This window comes from Orcinus orca, chromosome 16, assembly GCF_937001465.1.
Source record: "Orcinus orca chromosome 16, mOrcOrc1.1, whole genome shotgun sequence".
Classification (NCBI taxonomy): domain Eukaryota; kingdom Metazoa; phylum Chordata; class Mammalia; order Artiodactyla; family Delphinidae; genus Orcinus; species Orcinus orca.
Genome location: NC_064574.1, coordinates 86,734,427 through 86,753,614, shown reverse-complemented (window position 1 = coordinate 86,753,614; position 19,188 = coordinate 86,734,427). Strand labels below are relative to the sequence as shown.

Genomic DNA, 19,188 nt, shown 5'->3' with positions numbered 1-19,188 from the left:
GGATAACCCTGTACTAGTTCTGAGACTTGACCAAGCCGTTCCCTCTCTCTGAGACTCAATTTGCTCACCTATAACATGGGGACACTACTGCTCACCTTCCCAAGTCTGGAAAGATCAAACGGTCAGCGGATGTGAAGACAGCTGTAAACTGCATGCAACTTTGCTGGGTGTGTGACTGTCACCCACGATGACCATGGAGTAAAATCTGGGCTATATCTTGATGGGTACCTCTCACACCCTCCAGAGGCAGCCCAGAACGCCACGTGTCCGAGGACCCAGGCCTTCTGGAGACATCAGAAGATGGCCACAGGAAACCACCAGTGCAAACCTGATCCCCTCAGGAAGGAGGAGCGGGGACAACACCCCGCCCGAGGCCGCAGCGCACGGGCCGGGAGCACAGGGGCGGTGGCGCAGGACAGCCTGCCCCGCACGTCCCAAGGAGCCCCCTTGTTTGCCTCCCCCAGGGTGGCAGAGGGACAGGTGGACGGAAGATGGCGCTGTCCAGTGGCTGGTCGGTGCCCCCTACCTGGGAGGGAACGGCAGAGACCGCCAGGCCACTTCTGCATGGATGCAACAAGGTCCCACCTGCCGGGCAGACACAGGGACCCGGAGACCCTCTGTCCTGCCAACCTGAGCCAGACCCCGGCCCATCAACTCCAGGGCGCGGGGCTTGGCGAGTTCCCGGGACGTCTGTCAAGAGCTGAGGGCTCCACCAGTCTCACTGCGCAGGTGGGGGGCACGGCGGGAGAGAGAGCAGGGCCCCCCGGAGGGTCCAGCGGCCCATCTGCCACCCTGTCCCAGGCCAGGTGAGGCCACACGTGCCTCCTCCTCCTGTGCCAGCGGGCTGCCCACACTCGTCCGCAAACGCTCCCGACCTCGGGCTCTAATCAGCAGACAGGGAACCGTTAGCAGAGCCCAACTACAGGACAGTCATCGCCTGCCGAGTCCCACCCCGCGTCCTTCAGCAGGGGACTGACTGTGAGAGACGCTTGTAACCAGCCCGCAGAGAAGGAATGAGGACGATTCTCATCGCCAGGAAGGCGCGACGGCGGCCATTCAGGCCGGAGACCAGCTGTGGGGGCCCCATCCCTCCCAGGGCCTCCCGCCCCACTGCCCGCCCCCTGCTGCCGCCATGGGGCCACCCTGCAGGCCCAGCAAGGTGGGGTGCTCCGGTGGTGGCTTTGGCAAGACTCTGGGCTGGGGGGGCAGCAGATATGGCTGAGTGGGGAGGTGCAGCCACTGACCGTGTGGCCGGGGAGGGGGCCTGGTTCAGCTGGCCAAGCTGCTCCCCGGCCAGCAGGGCCCCCCACCGCTTCTGGCCACAGGCTGAGCCTCTCCCTACGCTGCCGTCACATCAGGGCTGTGAGCAAGGCCCCGACAGCACCCACCGCCGCCCGGGCACCCGGGACCTCTTGGGAGGAAGAGGAGGGGAAGGAGGAGGAACACGCCTTCGTCGTTCGTCTGGCCAGTCTGGAGGCCGCTGCTCTGGCCCTGCCCCACCCCCGCCATTCCAGAGCAATGTCCTCTGAGCCTACCGACCGAGTGACCCGTGTCCCTGCTCAGATGCGCGGGTGAGCAGAAGCTCCGTCACGATCTCCCCACTACAGACGGCAAACGATAGCGGGCACCCTAAATCCACCCTGAGCCGTAGGAGCTGGCAGTGGGGGGCCTCGTGGGTCGGGCCGGCAGCTGCAGGACCAGCTGGTGAAGGGCGTGCACCTGGCCGGTGAGGGCAGACAGAGGGCCAAGCAGCCCCGGCGCCTGCGCCCTTGCCATGGACGCGGGCTCTGTGTTTCTCCCGCCAGGCCTCTGAGTTATATCAGAAGATGTTAAACAAAGCCTTAAAAAAAATGGTTTTTTGAATTGTGGTAAAATAAAACTTGCCATCTTAATCATTTTTAAACGTACTGCGCAGCATTAAGTACTTTCACACTGTTGTGGAGCCGTCACCACCGTCCGTCCACAGAACTTTCCATCTTCCCAAACTGAGGCTCTGTCCCCATTACACACTAACTGGCCCTCCCCCTCCCCCAGCCCTGGCCCCCACCCCCTACTTTCCATCCCTGTGACCCTGGCTCCTCCAGGGCGGACCTCACAGAAGTGGAATCACACAGTATCTGTCCTTCTGTGTCCAGGTCCACCCATGTGGTAGCAGGTGTCAGTTTCCTTCCTTTTTAGGGCTGAGTGATATTCCATTGTGTGGATGGACCACGTTTTGTTTCTCCACTCACCCATCGATGGACACTTTTTGGCTGCTGGGACACGGGTGTGCAAACATCCTCGGGGCACATGCCCAGAAGCAGAATTGCTGGATCACGTGGTGAACAAAGCCGCTTGCGCGACTCAGTTACGGTACCTGTGGAGGCACACTGTGCGGTCCCGTCTGACACAGTGCCTTCAGGGTCTAGCGTCTGTCCACAAACCCCCTCCACAAAGCCTCCTGCTACAAGAGGCTAACTGGCCAGACTTCCCTTCCCGTTAGGGCTGCCAAGAAGCTCAGGCCCGACGGCCAGAACGTCTGGGATCTGTTTCTTGCAGACATCATGGTATCACCTGCCAGGAATTCTTTGTGGAACAGTGGGATCTTGTCCAAATAGATGTGATCACGGAAGACGGTCAGGGAGCTGACACAGCGAGTGCAGATGAACCCCAGGAGAGGGGCCAGGTGATGGCCCACCCCCAGGCTGATACCTAGCGCGTCTACACAGGGACCGGTGACACAGCCCCTCTGAGGTGTTGGGGCAAAGCCAGCAGGAACAGGAGAGTGAGCTCCCTCACGGCAGGAGGACGTGGGCTAGAGGGGACCCAATGGCGGACTTTAGATCCCCATCCGGCGTCGACGGGACAGGAGCAGTTTGGGATGCAAATCCGGGGTGCTGGCTCTCCAGAAGTGGGTGACGGGCTGTTAAAGGGGCACGTGAAGCCGAACGCTCCACGGGCCGACACCTGGCGTGTGGGGCAGGGCCCGTGTCCTGCAACTTTGGGGACAATCCCGAAGAGACAGAACCCAGAGCTCGAGCAGGTTCTGTGTCTCCCATCCCAGTCCTGTGCACGGAAACTCCTGGAATGGAACGGACCCTGTGAGAACAGCTGGGTGTAGCAGGAGAAGCGCTGGGCCCAGAGTCAGGAGGACAGTCTGCTCCTGGCACTGCCCTGCGGGGCTCTGGGTGTTTCCGGGCAGGGCTGTCCCAATGCTGGGCTGCCCAGCTGTACACGGCTGAGTGGAGCTCTGGGGGCTGCGCTGTCCTCCGTCTGCAAGGACCTCCTGCCTCTGTGCGAGGGCACTGCCCAGGGAGGGCGAGGGGACCCTCGGGCAGAAGCGGGTGCGCCCCAGCCCCTGCCACCCTCCTCACTGCAGCTGTGATGCCCCATGATCAGCGGTAAGAACACTCGACTTGCCTGAAGACGACCGTTACACGTCCTTTCTCAGCAGGCCTAATTTCCGGCTTTTTAAAGAGCTGGGTCCGTATCTTTCCCATCTAGACACTTTGCAAGGACCACACGGGGGTGAAGAGCGGTATCACGGCCAAGTCCGACAGCGCCGAGGCTGAAGTGACCGCACGCGACAGCGGCCCGAGGCCGGCGGTGGCTCCGCTGGCTGTGCCGCGAGCCTTTTGTGTGTTGAGTACGGCCAGTGGTGGAGCAGGGCCGGACCAGACGGCGGAGGTCCCAGGGTGAAAAGAGCCCAATTCAGCGGCTCAGTGGGACCTGTCTGCAAATTCGGGGTCGGGCCTGCAGTCTGGGTTCTGAGGCCCGATGACACCCCCGGGCCCCGTGGCACCCAGCAAGGAGTCAGGAAGTTGGCATCCCCGAGGCCCACGGGACGAGAAGGGGCTTAATATTCAGGACACGTCATTCGTTGCATGAAAAAATCAGCAGCCATCCGCGCCTGTGGACATTTCTCCACACAGACGCACAGCAGCGTGCTGGCTTTCTCAGGCCTCGGCTCCAACGGACAGGAGCAGCCTGGCACCGCCTCGGGGGGCTGGAGGGCTGGGCCTTTTCCTCCATTACGTGTCTTATTTTACATACAACGTTGAGGAAGGTGGGCCGGGGCAGCGAGGCCCTGGGACCCCTGGACCCCAGGCCCAGTGCAGCCGGACGCAGGGCGTACGTGGCACTGTAAGGAGGTTACGACCCTCAGAGGCGGCCCCCCATCTGCGTGCGTGACACTCAAGGAAAGACCCACTGATGGTGAAACAAAGGAGACAAGACACTGAGAAGCAGATTCGACAAGAAACGTGCAGGGTGAACACATCTGTGAGCTGTTCCTGCGGGGGACATGGACCCCAACAGACAGAAAGACACAGCGACGTCCTTGTGGGAGGGTGTGTCCAGGAGGCGGCCGAGCCCGACCTTCATCTCCGCTCCTCACAAGAGCCGGCAAGCTCTAGGCTGGCTGGTGGGGGAACTGGATGTGCTGATTCCAAAGTTCATATAAAAATAAGCAAGAGCTGCCAGGAAAACCCTGATAAAGAAGAGTCACAGGGGCAGGAGATCACGGAGACCTGGCTGCGACCTGACACGTGGGCATCTAGCGCACGAGGGGGCAGACCTCACACCAGCGAGAAAAGACAGGCTTTCAATAAGTGGTCCAGGCGTCCCAGGAAGAGCCTCTTCCAAAAAACAGGCAGGTATCACGCTTCCCACCTTGTAAAGAATCAAAACAAAATTCCAAATCAATCAGATCTAAGTGTAAAAAATGAAACCACCAGAAAATCAGAAGAAACCATGAGAGAATTCTTTTATACCCTGACACGAGAAAGGTAAAGACATGAACAAAAACCCAGAAGCTAAAAAGGAAAAGGCAATATATGCATCTGTATAAAATAAATTTAAAAGCCAAACACTTCTGCTTGGTAAAAAAACAGCACAAAGTCAAAAGACAAATGGTAAATTGGGAAAACATATTCACAACTTAAAATGAACTCCACTCCTTAATATACAAAGAGCTCCAAAAAACCAACAAGAACCAACAATCCATTTGAAAAATGGACCAGGACATTAACACATATAAACAGATTTAAAAATCCTCACTCATCTATGATAAGGAGACTGAAGGTTAAAACTACACTGAACTACCCCATTTCAGCTACCAGACAAGAAAAATCTAGAAGTCTGACGGTTGTAGGGAAACCGGCAGCCTCACAGGTAGTGCTACGACACGTCCCACACGGTTCCCACTGGCCCTCAGACGACTGTCTGGCAGTGCTGCCGAAATAAATGCAGGTACCCACTGACCCCGCTCTCCCTTCTGGAAGCTTCTCCTACACACAGACTCGCACACACTGGAGACTCCATGTGTAGGGCACTCGCCGCGGCCTTGCTCATGAGCATGTTCCCGTTAACTGTCAGGGTTTAATACGTCATGGCACACGCGCACGGTGATGCGCCACACGCCATGTTAAAAACAAACAGCGCCTGCATATCAGTGGGAAAAGTCTCCCAAATGCTCAAAGACCCAAAAGCAGGCTGCAGAAACAGTTTGAAAACAGACTCTTGACTTCAAAGGAGGGCGGGCAGTACAAATACGTATTAGGGGAAATAAACCCACCAGTGCGAAGAAGTTACCGTGTGAGAGGAGCCAGACAAGACGCCTTCTGTGCGCGACTGGCCTGACGCTCGCCACCCTGGGCAGGCATCCCATCCTCGGGCTCCCCGCGAAGGAGCTGGGACTCGGGGGGGAGGTGAAGCATCCGCCCAGGGCCCAGTGTCTGTGAAGCAGGAAGTCACATCGGGACGTGTGTCCTCTGGAGCCTACCTCCTGGGTGCTCTGCCCTGCAGTCGCCCACATATGCCCTGGCGTCCTTGTGCCCCAAGAACACCGGCTGGGAGCCAGGCGAGGTCACTGCACTCAGCTCACAGCCCAGAGGAGGGGTGACGCCACAGCTGGGTCCCGCAGACGGGCAGGGCCCAGGGGCAGACAGAGCAGGTCGTGGAGCCTGAGGAGGGAAGCCGGCTGGAGGGCAGCCTGGTCTTGACTCTAGGAAGCTCTGGTCCCGCCACCATGGCGGGCGGGGTTGCGGGGTGGAGGCTGCTGGCCCTGTGGTCCTCACACAGACCACCCAGGCTTTCAGGGCAGAATGGGGGCTGCTGGGCAGGGAGGCCTGGACCTCCGCTGGGGAGCTGGAGCGCAACTTGGGGCAGGGGCCGGGGTCTTTGGAGCTGGGGGACGTGACCGTGTCACCTCCCGCCGTGTGGCAGACCAGCGGCTCCTGTGACCCGGGCTTCATCTGCTCAGTGGGAATGGCATCCCTGCCTCAGGGCCCGTGGCTGTTAGGTGAGAACGTAGGCAGGGTCAGGGTCAGTGGTGCCCCACGCGTGCAGTCAGCAAGGAGCCGTGACCAAGTTACAGCCAGCGGGAGGGAGTGGTGCGTGTGGCAACATCAGTGCTGCCCGCGCTGTGGCCGCCGCCGGCGCCGTCCAGCCCACACCCCTGCCCTCTGGCCGCTCAGCCGGCGCCGAGGACGCAGGTGCTCAGGGCGACATCGTCCCAGGGGATGAGCCTTCCTCACTGGAACCAGGAACAATCTCTGGGACTCAGCCCTCGCCGGGCATCCCCAGCACCATAGCCCGCAGTGTTCTGTCCCCTCCAGGAAGCAACGCCCAGAGAACGTTCCAGAAGCATGGGCAGTAGGCCACCAGGAAATCGCCGGGGGCAGGACATGCTCAAGGCCCTGGTTAGCAGCAAGAAGACCCAAGGGCAAGAGGGGTCCCGAGGAGCAGAGGCTGGGCCTGCTCTGGGCTCAGGGCTCCCTGGCAGGTGAGGGCAGGTGAGAACAGGTGGGGTGGGGGAGGGAACTGAGGTCCAAGGACTGACTGACTAGTTTGCCCCCCGGGTGCGGGCTGGGCAGGGCGAACCTGCAGGTTGGGGAGCCAGCGGGGCTCAGGGGGTCTGCGGTGCGGCGAGTGGGCCAGGGGCCCGGGGGCGAGGGCAACGAGGTGTCAAGAGCCGTGAAGGCCGCTCCCTGCCGCCCCCCACATTCCGGAAAAGGGAAGGACGCGGAGGCTGGTAGACTCTGTGATTAGACAGCGCTCCTGCCTGGTGACGCAGGGACGGGAGCAGGGCAGGCTCCATGGGCACCGCGAGCTTCCTGATCACAGGGAACCCGGCTATTTTCTACCCCACTCCATTTCCAAAAAGAGACACTCATCTGAAATGTCTCTGGGCTGAGCAGAGCCACAGGCTGGCGCTGGGGCAGCCCCACCCGCGGGACGGAAGCAGGCAGGGCGGGAACTGGGAGGGGAGGCTCCGGTGCAGGGGCTCCTCCCACGGTCTCCGAGGGACATTGGGACGGGGGCGCAAAGCCCAGAGATGAATTCTGCTTAATTACGTGCGTGCCGAAGCATTTAGAGGTACAGATGTTTGCAATTTTCTTTAAAATGCGTTAAGAAAAGAGAAAGTACTGGTGGGTGGAAGGGGGTAGAGAGGTGCTGCGTCACACAGCAGCCACGGGAGAGTGTGCAGCAGGACCTGGGGGGACGCATGGGTGTTTACTGTAAAACTCTTCAAACTTTGCCGTACGTTTGACGGTTTGTTCGTAACATGATGGGGGAACCGGTAGGGCTGAGTTTGCATGCCGGCTCCACCACCCGGGACCCAGGGCGAGCCAGGGGGACCAACCTCACCCCCCTCCACGCGAAGCTCGCTCCTCACCAGAGGGGCTACTGCCGGGGGCACGAGCGTCTGCCAGGCCCAGAGCTGCCAGGCGTCTAGCCCTCAGGACTGCACCCCGGGAGCGCCAGGCGGCTCATTGCTTCGACAGCCCCAAACGTGGCCCACGAGAAGCTAAACATGGGCAACCGTGTGGCATCATCAAGGTAAGAGCGGCGACAGCAGCAGCGGCGGTGCTTCTGTGCCAGGCACGTCACCGCGTTCCCCATGACAGCCTGCAGGGGGGTGGGGTCAGCTCCACGTCCAGGCGAGCAGACTGAGACCAGGGCCACGGCTGGGGAGGGACAGAGCCAACACCAGGCCCAGTGCCCAACCGCTAAGAAGAGGGATGACCGAGGGCGGGAGGGGTGGGCGCGCCCGGGCAGTGCCCTATGCCCACCAGGACCACTGGGAAAGGCCCGGGGGGCACAGGGAGTGTGTTCCCTGAGTCTGCTTCGGGCCCAGAGTCCCAGCTGGTTTGCCCAAGTTCAGTCGTTACCGAAGGGCACTCTGCCTCTACTAAACGGCTAGCTGTGGCCTCAGTTTCCCCATCTCTACACGGGGGCCTCGTCTCCCTGACGGCTGGCTACCTTAGGATGGATGAGGTGGGAGTAGCCAAGGGCCCCCAGAAAGACCCAGACAGGCCACGCACCACAGGCGGAGGGCCCAGGAACCTCCCCTCCCGGCCCGCCAGGCACTGAGTGGGCACAGGCCGGCAGGCGTGCACTCAGCTCTGAGCGGTAACCGGCGCGGTTGCCTCACCAACCAGCTGTGAACTAATTACAAAAAGTTCTAACTAGTCGAGCTCCCTCTCCAAGCATATGTTCCCAATTAAGTCAAACTGCAGTGGATTTCAATCAATCTTCCTTGAAGCAGCCCAACTTGAAGACTCCTCCAGGGGGAGAGAGGAGAGGAGACCTGCATAAGGATTACACCGGCAGCACCGCGGATAAACACACAGCCGGGGGAGCTACACGCTAATTGGGCCCCTTGGTCCGTGTCCTCCCACTCTGCCCAGGCCATGAAGCCGCGGTTCTGCGGTCGCACAGATGAAGTGGGGCCTGGGGGAAGCCAGGCCACCTGGAGGGGTGTGCTGCCCTCTCCTGCTGCCTCCACGGCCCGGGGACCGAGGTGAAGAGGACGAGGTCTTGGCCTCACGATGGTGTGGTCAGACGTGGCCTGTGACCTCCTGGTAACCCCCACGTGGGCGCATCATCCCCGATTTTATAAAGGATGTGCTGGGGACTCGGGTGGCAAAGCACGACATGCCCGAGACCACCCAGCTGAGGGGCAGGATTCCAGGCGAGGTCTACAGACTCGGATGCCGGTGCCCCCAGGGCACCACCTACGTCTCCGCGGTTTCCACGAGCCCAGGTCCCCTTCGGGCCCATCTCAGCGCCACCTGGCGGGGCTCCCTGAGCCAGACATGAGGTCTTCCCGGTCCACTCCACCAGGACCAGGACGCCCAGTGGTTTCCCTCTGTCTGCCCTGAGGGGTCAGGGTGCAGGTGGGCATCCTCCTTCCAGGGCCGAATCCGCCCGTTTCCCTGCCTCCTGGGCAGGGCCTGCCCATGGACGCTCCGCCCGGGCTGGACGGCGTTGGGGCAAACTCTGTCTCTCTGGCGGCACGGTCAGACAAGAACTGTCGCTGCGACGGGGGTGACCCGTCCGCTCAGCCTTGGGGGCGTACGCCTCTCCTCGCCCCAGAGCATCATACGACGGACCCAGGCCAGGGGCAGCAGGCAGGGCGGTGGGGGGGGCCGGGGTGGGGGAGGAGACCGGTGGTCCCGGAGCTGAGGCTGCTCACCTGGGAATGGTGGCCGGGCCACCAGAGGTGCAGCCCAAGGAGCAGGGCAGGGAGGTGGGGTGAGGGGTCAGGAGTGTGTGAAGGCCGGGGGCGACGGGGGGCGGGGGAGCGGCTCAGGAGACAACGGCCCTGGGTTCAAAGGCCAGCCCTGCTCCTTGGGGCTCGGTGCCCGTGACTAAAGTGCTGAACCTCTCTGAGCGAAGCTTCCTCGTCAGTGAAAGGGGGCAGCAGGACGTCCCCCAGGAGTGTGGGTGGGCACAGATACAGGAGGCCTAAGGAGAAAACCCAGGGCCCACGGAGCAGAGGCCTGTGGCCCCTGTGACTGAGATGGTGAGTCAGGAGACAGGACTTGGCCCCCACCATCACAAGGACCTTTCTGAAGCGAGCCCTGTGCCGGGGCGGGGGTGCTCCCGAGAGCCTGCTGGAGCTCAGGCTGGAACTGGCCACACGGAGAAGGGGCTGTGACGTGGGACAGAGGCTCCTGCTGGAGCTCAGGCTGGAACTGGCCACACGGAGAAGGGGCTGTGACGTGGGACAGAAACCTGCATGCCGAGAGCCAGGCCACACCAGGGCGCAGATACTGACCCGTGCCCTCCCCAAGCTGACACGGATGCCACCTGCCGCCTTGGCCGTGAGCGGCTCCAGGATGCACAGCCAGGCCCTGACACTGCGTGAGGTCCATGCGGGGCCCAGGAGTCTGGACACGGCCGACGTCGCTGACCCCACCCGCGGAGTGCGGACTGGGCCGGGCACCACCTGCCCGAACCTCCCACATAGGAAGGCTTGAGCTGGGAGCCCCCAACACCGGCCCCGTCGCCCCACATCCACTGACGGTGCTCACTGCACCTCTCACCTGGTCTGACCCTCAACACCATCACCAAGGGCCACTGAGGCTCCTCGTGACAGGCCTTGAAGCCCTGGAGCAGGAAAAAGGAAACATGGATTTCGGCAGCACTCACTGAGCCCCAGTCAGAGGCCTGGGAAGCCATCAGCCGTGACCCCAGGCTGAGCTCAACTAAGGACCCAGAAAGACACTCCCCATCCTGCCCTGACACGGCACCACTGACGGGCGGCCGGGGGTTCATCCGCCAGCAGCCCAGCTCTCCCAGCAGGACTGCGGCCCATTTAAAATGGTACAAGGTGACAGGTCCTGGAGCGGAGTACGGCCCAGCTGCGGCTCACAGCCTCGTTTTATCAGGGTTGTCACTTTTCCCATCTCCAGGAATCGGGAATAAAAAGGAGATTTGATTTGCCTCTAATAGATGCCAAGCGCACAATCACTGGCCTGTCCAAGCTCTGGGTGATCAGTAACTGCAGGCTTCCTGCCGTGAACAGCGCAGACAGGAGGGTAGACGAAAAACAAAGCAAAAGCAACACAGTGCAAGTAGCAAATCCCACTTCCCAGCTGCAGGCAGATGTGGACTGGCTGGGATACAAACCCCAAACCGCCCAGCACCTCTGCCGGCGTCTCCTCCCGGGGGCACGCCCGTCACACCCGCCACGGGCGACGCACAGGTCAGGCTGTGGGCTCGCTGCGGCCAGCGGTCGGGAAAAACGAGACGGAGACCAAGAAAGCGGACGGGGCGGGCGGCTTGGGGCAGCACCACCCGGGGCAGGCTGTCCCTTCTGGTGGCTCGGGACGGGTGTTCTCGGCCAGCCAGGGGCCTGGGTGGAGGACAGGCCCCCGGTTTAGTCTAGTCTGGTCAGCTAGAAAGTGGGATGGCCGGGGTGCAGGAACCTCGGGCCAAACCCAGGAGAAAACAGGAGGGCAGGGCAAGCCCCGGACGAGCTCACCTGCAGGGTGAGCCGCTCCAGCTGTGTCTCCAGCACCTTCTTCTCTTCCTCCAGACGGCTCCGCTCCCCCTCTAGCTCCTCAACCTTCAACCTGCAAGGAGAGCAGACTCATGACAGGAACCCCACTGTAGCCCGCCCTCTGGGGAGGAAAAGGGGAAAGGTTACAAGATGGTTAAAAGGCTCGTTGCCAAGTACATATTTCTAGAAATGTGACATGAAGAGATGACGTTAAGGAAAAACTGTAAAACACAAGCCCAGGACGGGGCAGCGCAGCCAAGGCGTCTCTTCCGGTGCAGAAGCTTCTGCCGCGGGCAGAGGTGGGGCCCTCACTGACCACGACCGGAAGGGAGCAGGGAGGAGAACTAACGGGTGGCACGGTGGGCCTGCACGTGTCCTGTGCCCACCAGTCCACCCCCACAAGTGTGACCGCGCACCGGAGGGGTCGCGAGAGTCAAGAGAACGACATGTAGAGCGTCTCCAAGCACGACGAAAAGACAGGGAAGCTCTACGTGCACTGTGGACACAGCTGGTGGCTGGAGGCTGTGGGACCACCCGGACGAGGTGCAGAAGGAGGCTCTTACCCCGAAGGCCCAGAGGCCAAGCAAGGCCAGTGGCCGAAGCAGCCATGCAGGTAGGTTGCAGCTCATCGTAAGAAGGCGCCGATTTTTGTCTTCCTTTTTAAATTTATTTTTTTTATAGCAACCATGTTAATATGACTTAAAATTAAAAAATGCCAAGGAAGCAGTGCCCAGCACTGACACAGGGTAAGGAACAGAGCCTTTTCCACCAGCCAGAATGGAAAACTCACGCTTCATGGGTAATTCAGGAAGGTCTTGGCTCGGGAATGGGAATGCTCCAGGCTGGCCCAGCAAATCACAATGGCGAGATCTGAGAGGACCAAACTCTTCCCGAGAAACCTAAGTGCATCCCTGAAAAACGCTCAGCAAGATTTATACAAGCACAGAAACGTTCAGAACCCAGCAACCTAAAACTCACAATGCCTGCCATCCAATCAAAGATTACTGGGCGTTAAGCAGGAAAATTGATCCACAGTGAAGAGAATAACCTACCTGTGCAGAGTAACCACACAGACATTACCTGTGTAGGGTAACCGCACAGATGCCGCCCGTGCAGGGTAACCGCACAGACGCCGCCCGTGCAGGGTAACCGCACAGACGCCGCCCGTGCAGGGTAACCGCACAGACGCCGCCCGTGCAGGGTAACCGCACAGACGCCGCCCGTGCAGGGTAACCGCACAGACGCCGCCCGTGCAGGGTAACCGCACAGACGCCGCCCGTGCAGGGTAACCGCACAGACGTCGCCCGTGCAGGGTAACCGCACAGACGTCGCCCGTGCAGGGTAACCGCACAGACATTACCTGTGCAGGGTAACTGCACAGACATGAAATCAGCACCTAAGGACACTGAAACAGTTATTAAAAGCTACTGGAACAAAGGAATAATAGTCCACTGTTCAGCAGTGAAGGACACGTATGGAAGATATAAACAAGACCAAGTTGAATTCCTAGAGGTGGAAGCTGCAATGCCTGAGATGAAAAGTCCTGGATGATATTAATGATGGACTAGACTCTGCAGGACAAAAGTTTAGTGCACTTGAAGACACAGCGATACAATATCCACAGTAGCAGACAGAGAGGAAAATCGATCTTTAAAACTGGAAGGAGCATTGCTGAGCGGCGGGGCAACTTCACGAAGGTGAATTTACGTGTAACTAGAGTCCCTGCGGTGGCGGTGGCGGTGGTGGTGGTGGTGGTGGGGATGGGACAGAAAAATACTGCAAGAAGGTTCCAAATGTGACGAAATTATAAAGACACAGACCCAAGAAGCTGCACAAACCCGGGCACAAGAAACATGAAGAAAACAGCCCCAGTGCACAAACGATCTGGCTGCTCCAAACCAGTGATAAAGAAATCCCACAGGCAGCCGCAGAACGGAAGTGTTACCCACAGAGGAGCAAAGCAGCTTCCTCAGCAGAGACACTGCAAGCGAGAAGGAGGAGAAGAGTCCTTAAAATACTAGAAGAAATGAAAAAATGTCAAGCGAGAATTCTATTCCCACTGAAAACAAAAGCGAAATCAAGATGTTCTCAGACATACAAAACCAAAGGATTTATCACCAGCAGGCCTGCTCTACAGGAAACGTCAAGGGAAATCCTCAGGCAGAAGGGAAGGAGAAGCCACACAAAGGCGTGAGGAGCAACGGAAATCTTAGCTACGTGGGCAGAAGTATGGCTTTTCATATTATTTACATCCTTTAGAAATATTTAAATTACTATTTTTAAGAGAGGTTGACTGTTTAAACAAAACTAATAAAAAACATATTGGGGTTTCCAGACATAAACATTACGTAAACTTTATGACAGCAACAGCACGAAGGCTGCATAAACAGACACACACAGCTGTGAGATTATATTATATATGTGAAAAGGTATAGTATCACCCGAAGGGAGACGGTGATAAGTGAAAGATGTGTATTAAAAACCTCAGAGCACCCCCTAAAATAAAAAAAACAAAGAGTTACAACCAAAAAGCCAAAAAAGGAAATAAAATGGTATAAAAAACACCCAAGTGGGGCTTCCCTGGTGGCACAGTGGTTGAGAGTCCGCCTGCCAATGCAGGGAACGCGGGTTTGTGCTCCGGTCCGGGAAGATCCCACATGCCGCGGAGCGGCTGGGCCCGTGAGCCATGGCCGCTGGGCCTGCGCGTCCGGAGCCTGTGCTCCGCAACGGGAGGGGCCACAACAGTGAGAGGCCCGCGTACCACAAAAAAAAAAAAACCAAAAAAACCCCCCAAAACACCCAAGCAATTCAAAAGAAGCCAGAAAAACAGGCAAATGGGAATGAAGAGACAGGACAAGCAGCAAAGAAAATAAGATGACAAGATCAAACCTAACCGTACAATAATCACATTAAATGTAAATGGTCTAAACACCCCAATTAAAAGGTGGAGAGACCATCAAAACGTATGAAAAAGCAGCACCCAATTAATTATACGCCACCAACAAAAAGGCACTTTCACCATGAAGACACCAACAGAATAATGATAAAGAGGTCAACTGACCAAGAGAACAGAACAATCTGAAACATTCGTGCACTAACAAAAGAGCTTCAGGGCTTCCCTGGTGGCGCAGTGGTTGAGAGTCCGCCTGCCGAGGCAGGGGACACAGGTTTGTGCCCCGGTCCGGGAGGATCCCACGTGCCGCAGAGCGGCTGGGCCCGTGAGCCATGGCCGCTGAGCCTGCGCATCCGGAGCCTGTGCTCCGCAACGGGAGAGGCCACAGCAGTGAGAGGCCCGCGTACCAAAAAAAAAAAAAAAAGACTTCATGAAGAGAATGAAAAGACAAGCTACAGAATGGGAGAAAAGATTTGCCAATATCTGATAAAGGACTCGTATCCAGATTGTATAAAGGACTCTACAAACTCAACAGCAAGCCAATAAGTAATCAAATAAAAAATGGACAAAAGTTTGAACATTTTACCAAAGAAGATATACAATGACAAGCACGTGAAAAGGTGCCCAACATCGTTAGTCAATAGGGACACAAAAGCTTAAACCACAGTGAGACGCTGCCTCGCATCTACCAGAAGGATTAAAATGGGGAGGACCAACCACACCAAGTGCTGGCGAGGAGAAGCCACACCTCCCGTCCACCGGCAGCGGGAACATGAAACAGTACAACCACTCCGGAAGACAGCTTCTTAAAGAGTTACTCACGCAACTACCAGCCATCCCACGCTGCAGTGTTCCTCCGGGAGAAAAGAAAGGACACAAGGACTCGGTGTGTAACACAAAGTAGCTTCATTCCCACAGCAAAAACTTGGGGCAAACCAGACGTCCACCAGCAAGGGCGTACGTGAGCGAACAGTGGTGTATGCGCACAGGGGAATAAGGCTCAGCAGAGAGAAAGGGCGAACTGCTGGGACACGCACGTGCTGGCTCAAGACAACTAGGCTCAGAGAGAGAGAGGCCAGAGGACACACTGCACAGCTCCCATAACACACAGCTTCGTGATGTGCCCACCGCCACCCGGTGCTTGAAAGCAGACGGGTACCAGCTGCCTGGGGGTGGCGGAGGGGAGGAGGGGGAGGCAGGGTTATAATTGAGCAAGAGGGAACGTTTGGGGGCGAAGGGCAGGCCCACTATCTTGAGTGTGGTAATGGTTCCATGGGTGTGTGCGTGTGCGTGTGCGTGTGTGTGTGAGAGAGAGAGAAAGAGAATATATCCAGTTGTACACTTAACATGTGCAGCCTACAACTGTGAAGACACACGCTGCACCCGTGCCTTTGACAGGTCACCCTGTCCCTCGCAGAAGCGCCCGAGCAGTGCTGAGCTGCAGGTGCGGGCAGGGCTGCGAGCATCGCAGGGAACTGAGGAAGAGTCTCTGGCGCCCAGTGAGGCCAGTGCCCCGCACAGCTCGCATGCCACCCCCTAGTTTTCACAGGGGAACCTGAGGCTCACAGAGGTTAAGTGACCGCAGGGAAGCGGCCCATCCGGTACCCAGGCTAGGGAGCCCGGTAGTCGGGCTCCAGGGCCGATGCCCTTACCCTCTAGGTCAGTGCTTCTCCGAGGGACGACTCGGAGGTGTGACCCGCCCGGCCCCGGTGAGGCATCCCCGTGAGCTTGGGGGGGAGGTGGTGGTCAGTGCCCAGGCCTCCGCCGGGAAGCCGCTTCTGGAGAAGGACCCTGCATCTCAGGGACAGGCTGCGTGAGAGCCCCGCAAGGCCCCTCTTAAAACAGGTATTATGGATTCTGAAGGCTTGTGAGCGAAAGTTCTCCGGTCTAAACTCAAATAAGCACACGTACGCGCCAGCAGACTTCCTAATAAGCGGCGAGCTAGAACCCATCGCAGCTGTCGGAGAGCAAACCACGTCAACAGCACTAGTTGTGCATCTTAAAAACGGGCGCTTTCTTCTCCTTGTCCTCCTTTGAGGCGAACTGTTATCTCACCGAGGGGTCGGGGGAGAGGACGAATGAATGAGTGTGTGTGCGTGTTTGTTCAAATCTCAGAACGCTGGTCTGCCTTCAAACTGTTCAAAGCAATCAGGTCTGGCGTTAAGTGTCTTGAAATTGACTAACTCCAAGTTTTTTAAACACTGAGGGTATTACATAAACTGGATGACATCCCAGATCATTTCTCGAGAAGACGAAGCCAATCAAAGCAGGCGTGTGAGTGCGCGTGTGTGTGTGTGCACGTGTGTGTGCACGTGCGCGTGTGTGTGTGTCAGGAGAAATCAGCGAGAGAGGGGTGTTTGTTATCTTCCCTAAAAAAACATTTGCAATGAATGTACCAACTACCCTGGAAAACTTCTGAGGGAAGAATGATTGCTTTTGCAGAACTAAAACCCAGGGTAGCGGGGGTAGGGTGCCAGGGGTCAGGCTCCCGGTGCTGGAGGGGACAGCGGGCGGAACTAGAGGCGCCGCTGAGCAAAGAGCAGCTGGGCTGGGAGGCCACTCGCCCAGGCTGACCGCCCTCTGGTCCCGGGCCCCACACCCTGCCTGCTGGCCTCCTCCCCGACCGCCTGCTCAGGGCTCTACAGCTGCTCTGTCCCCGTGGGCCTGGCCATCCCTCTGTCGGACGGTCTGCTCTGTGTCCCCAGCATCGGGCTCTCCGCAGGCATCGCTGGCCCTGTCCTGCGCCTGCAGCAGAGGCTTGAGCGCGGGGAGATGGACCGCACCAGCTCTGGAGCCGCTCGTACGAGGAGGGGGGTGTCCTGCTACAGACTGAATGTCTGGGTCCCCCAGATTCACACGTTGGAGCCCAACCCCGGGTGTGATATTTGGAGGTGGGCCTCTGGAGGGCGATGGGTCAGACGAGGCCGGGGCGGGGTGGGGCCCTCGGGGTGGGGTCGGCGAGAAGGCGTCAGCAGGCTAAGAGGGAGGCCTCAGGGGAAACCAGACTTGCCAACACCCTGACCTCAGGCTCCAGGCCTCCAGAACCGTGAGAAAGTAAGTGTGCTGTATAAGCCACTGAGAAGGTGCTGCCGGAACAAACACGTAAAAAACGTGCGGACCGACGGGCTCCTGGGCAGAGGCTGGGTGGGGCGGGAGGCAGCTGCCGGAAACAAGGACGCTGAGGGCGACAGTGGTGAGAGTGGAGGGCAGGGCCGCGTCACTAGGCCACAGCGGTTCTGCGAAGGCGAAACGCTGGAGACCGCTGAGCTCGGTGCTGAGAGAGTGTCCTGGTCCCTCCTGACCGTTGACGACAGAAGGTGAAATGAAAGTGAAGCAGGAACTGTTAACAGTACGTACCCCGGATCTGATGCGATGAGAAGGCATGAAACCCCAAACCCCAGCATCTTCCCAAAAGCCACACGTCAGCCTCGTCGCAGAACACGTCAGACAAACGTGGGCTGGGGATGCTGGTACGGCCAAGGTCGCGGAAAACAAAGACCGAGAAACTGGCAGAGAGCGGGGGAGGCGGGGGGACGAGATGGCTGAGACCAGGGTGGGGCCCTGGGCTGGACGCTGCTGGGTGAACGAACGGCTGAACGCAGGCCGCAGACCAGTTGACTGTGACTTGACTGTGACAAACGCACCAGGGAGACGAAGATGTTGATAATGAGGGACAAAGGTGAGCAGCGTGTGAGGCGCGCTGTGCCATCTGGGCACCTCTCCTGTAAGCCAGCAATCGTTCCGAAGTGAACAGCTGGCAAGAAAGAAGGGAAAGAAAGGAGGGAGGGAAGGAAGAATGACGCTGGGGTGGCTGTATTAACACCGGACAAAGGAGACTTCAGGAGATAACCAGACAGTGGCCACCCCCAAAAAGAGGAATGACAAACATGTAAAACGGTTTATTCACCAAGAAGACACAATAACTCTAAATGAACACGCCCCTAAAAGCAGAGCTTCGAAATACATGAAGCGAAAAATGACGGGCCTGGAAGGAAAAACAGACAAACCCACAAGTATGGTTGGAGATTTCAAAGCTTCCTGCTAAGGAGTTAGAACTGTGGACAGAAGACGAGCAAAGACACACAGGACTGAACAACACTGTCAACCGATGGGATCTAACAGGAACTTACAGAACATACCACCCAATGCAACAGGATACTCATTCTTCTCAAGTACAGATAAAGCATTCTCCAAGACACAGCATGTTCTTGGGGCATTTAACAAACATTAGCAAATTAAAGAAACTGAAAACCATACAACCTGACTGAATGAAAATGAGACCACGACAGATCGCAAGTGTGGGATGCAGCTGAAGCAGTGCCTGGAAAAGATCTGTAGCCTTAAACGCTTATATTAGAAAACAAGAGAGATCTCAAATCAATAATCTAAGCTTCCACCTTAAGAAACTAGAAAAAAAGGGGAAAAATACAGCCAAAGCAAGAAGACGGAGGGAAATAATAAAGAGTGGAAATCGATGAAATTGAGACACAAAAACAATGAGGATAATGAACGAAGCCCAACACTGTTCCTTTGAAAAGACCAATTAAGTTGTAAGGCTCCAGCGAGACCGGCAAAGGGAAAAGTCGAGACGAGGCCGAGCGGCAGCACCAGGAGCGGGAGGCTCCGCGGGAGCGCGTCCACACGGACAGCTGCCCTCGGTCCAGCCAAGCCGCCCAACAAGGCACCCACCACCCGACCCTTCTAAAGACCTTCCACAACAGAAATACCCAGGCCTACGTGGTTTCACAGTCTCTTCCAGAAAAGACGAGGAGTACTTCCCGGCTTGCTGCGTGAGGCCAGCGTTACGCTCAGACAGAGCCAGAAAAGGACAGAACAACAGACGAAGCCCACAGACCAGTATCCCTCACAAATGGACCAAAAATCATCAACAAAGCACTGGCAAGCTGAATCCAGCAATACGTAAGGACATTACATGACAGCCAAGGGGGCTTTATCTCGTGATGTCAGGCTGGCTCAACACTGAAAAGTAAATCAATGTAATCTACCATATTGACAGTTTAAA

At 57.8% G+C, this 19,188-nt stretch overlaps 2 protein-coding genes across 15 annotated transcripts in view; both read right to left on the bottom strand.

The window, feature by feature from the left end:
* Positions 1-19,188, bottom strand: part of MAD1L1 (mitotic arrest deficient 1 like 1) — a 316,733-nt gene that overhangs the window by 73,409 nt on the left and 224,136 nt on the right. For all 14 annotated transcript variants that reach the window (XR_004482842.2, XR_007472361.1, XR_004482844.2 and 11 more), the window contains one exon: positions 11,255-11,345. Coding sequence is in view for 11 of the 14 variants with exons in the window: in XM_004268980.4 (XP_004269028.1) it covers positions 11,255-11,345 (91 nt within the window). In the remaining 3 variants the exon portion in view is untranslated. The remainder of the gene's footprint in view (positions 1-11,254; positions 11,346-19,188) is intronic.
* The window catches only part of PSMG3 (proteasome assembly chaperone 3), a 348,811-nt gene that overhangs the window by 253,542 nt on the left and 76,081 nt on the right, over positions 1-19,188 (bottom strand). The gene's annotated exons all lie outside the window — the stretch shown is intronic.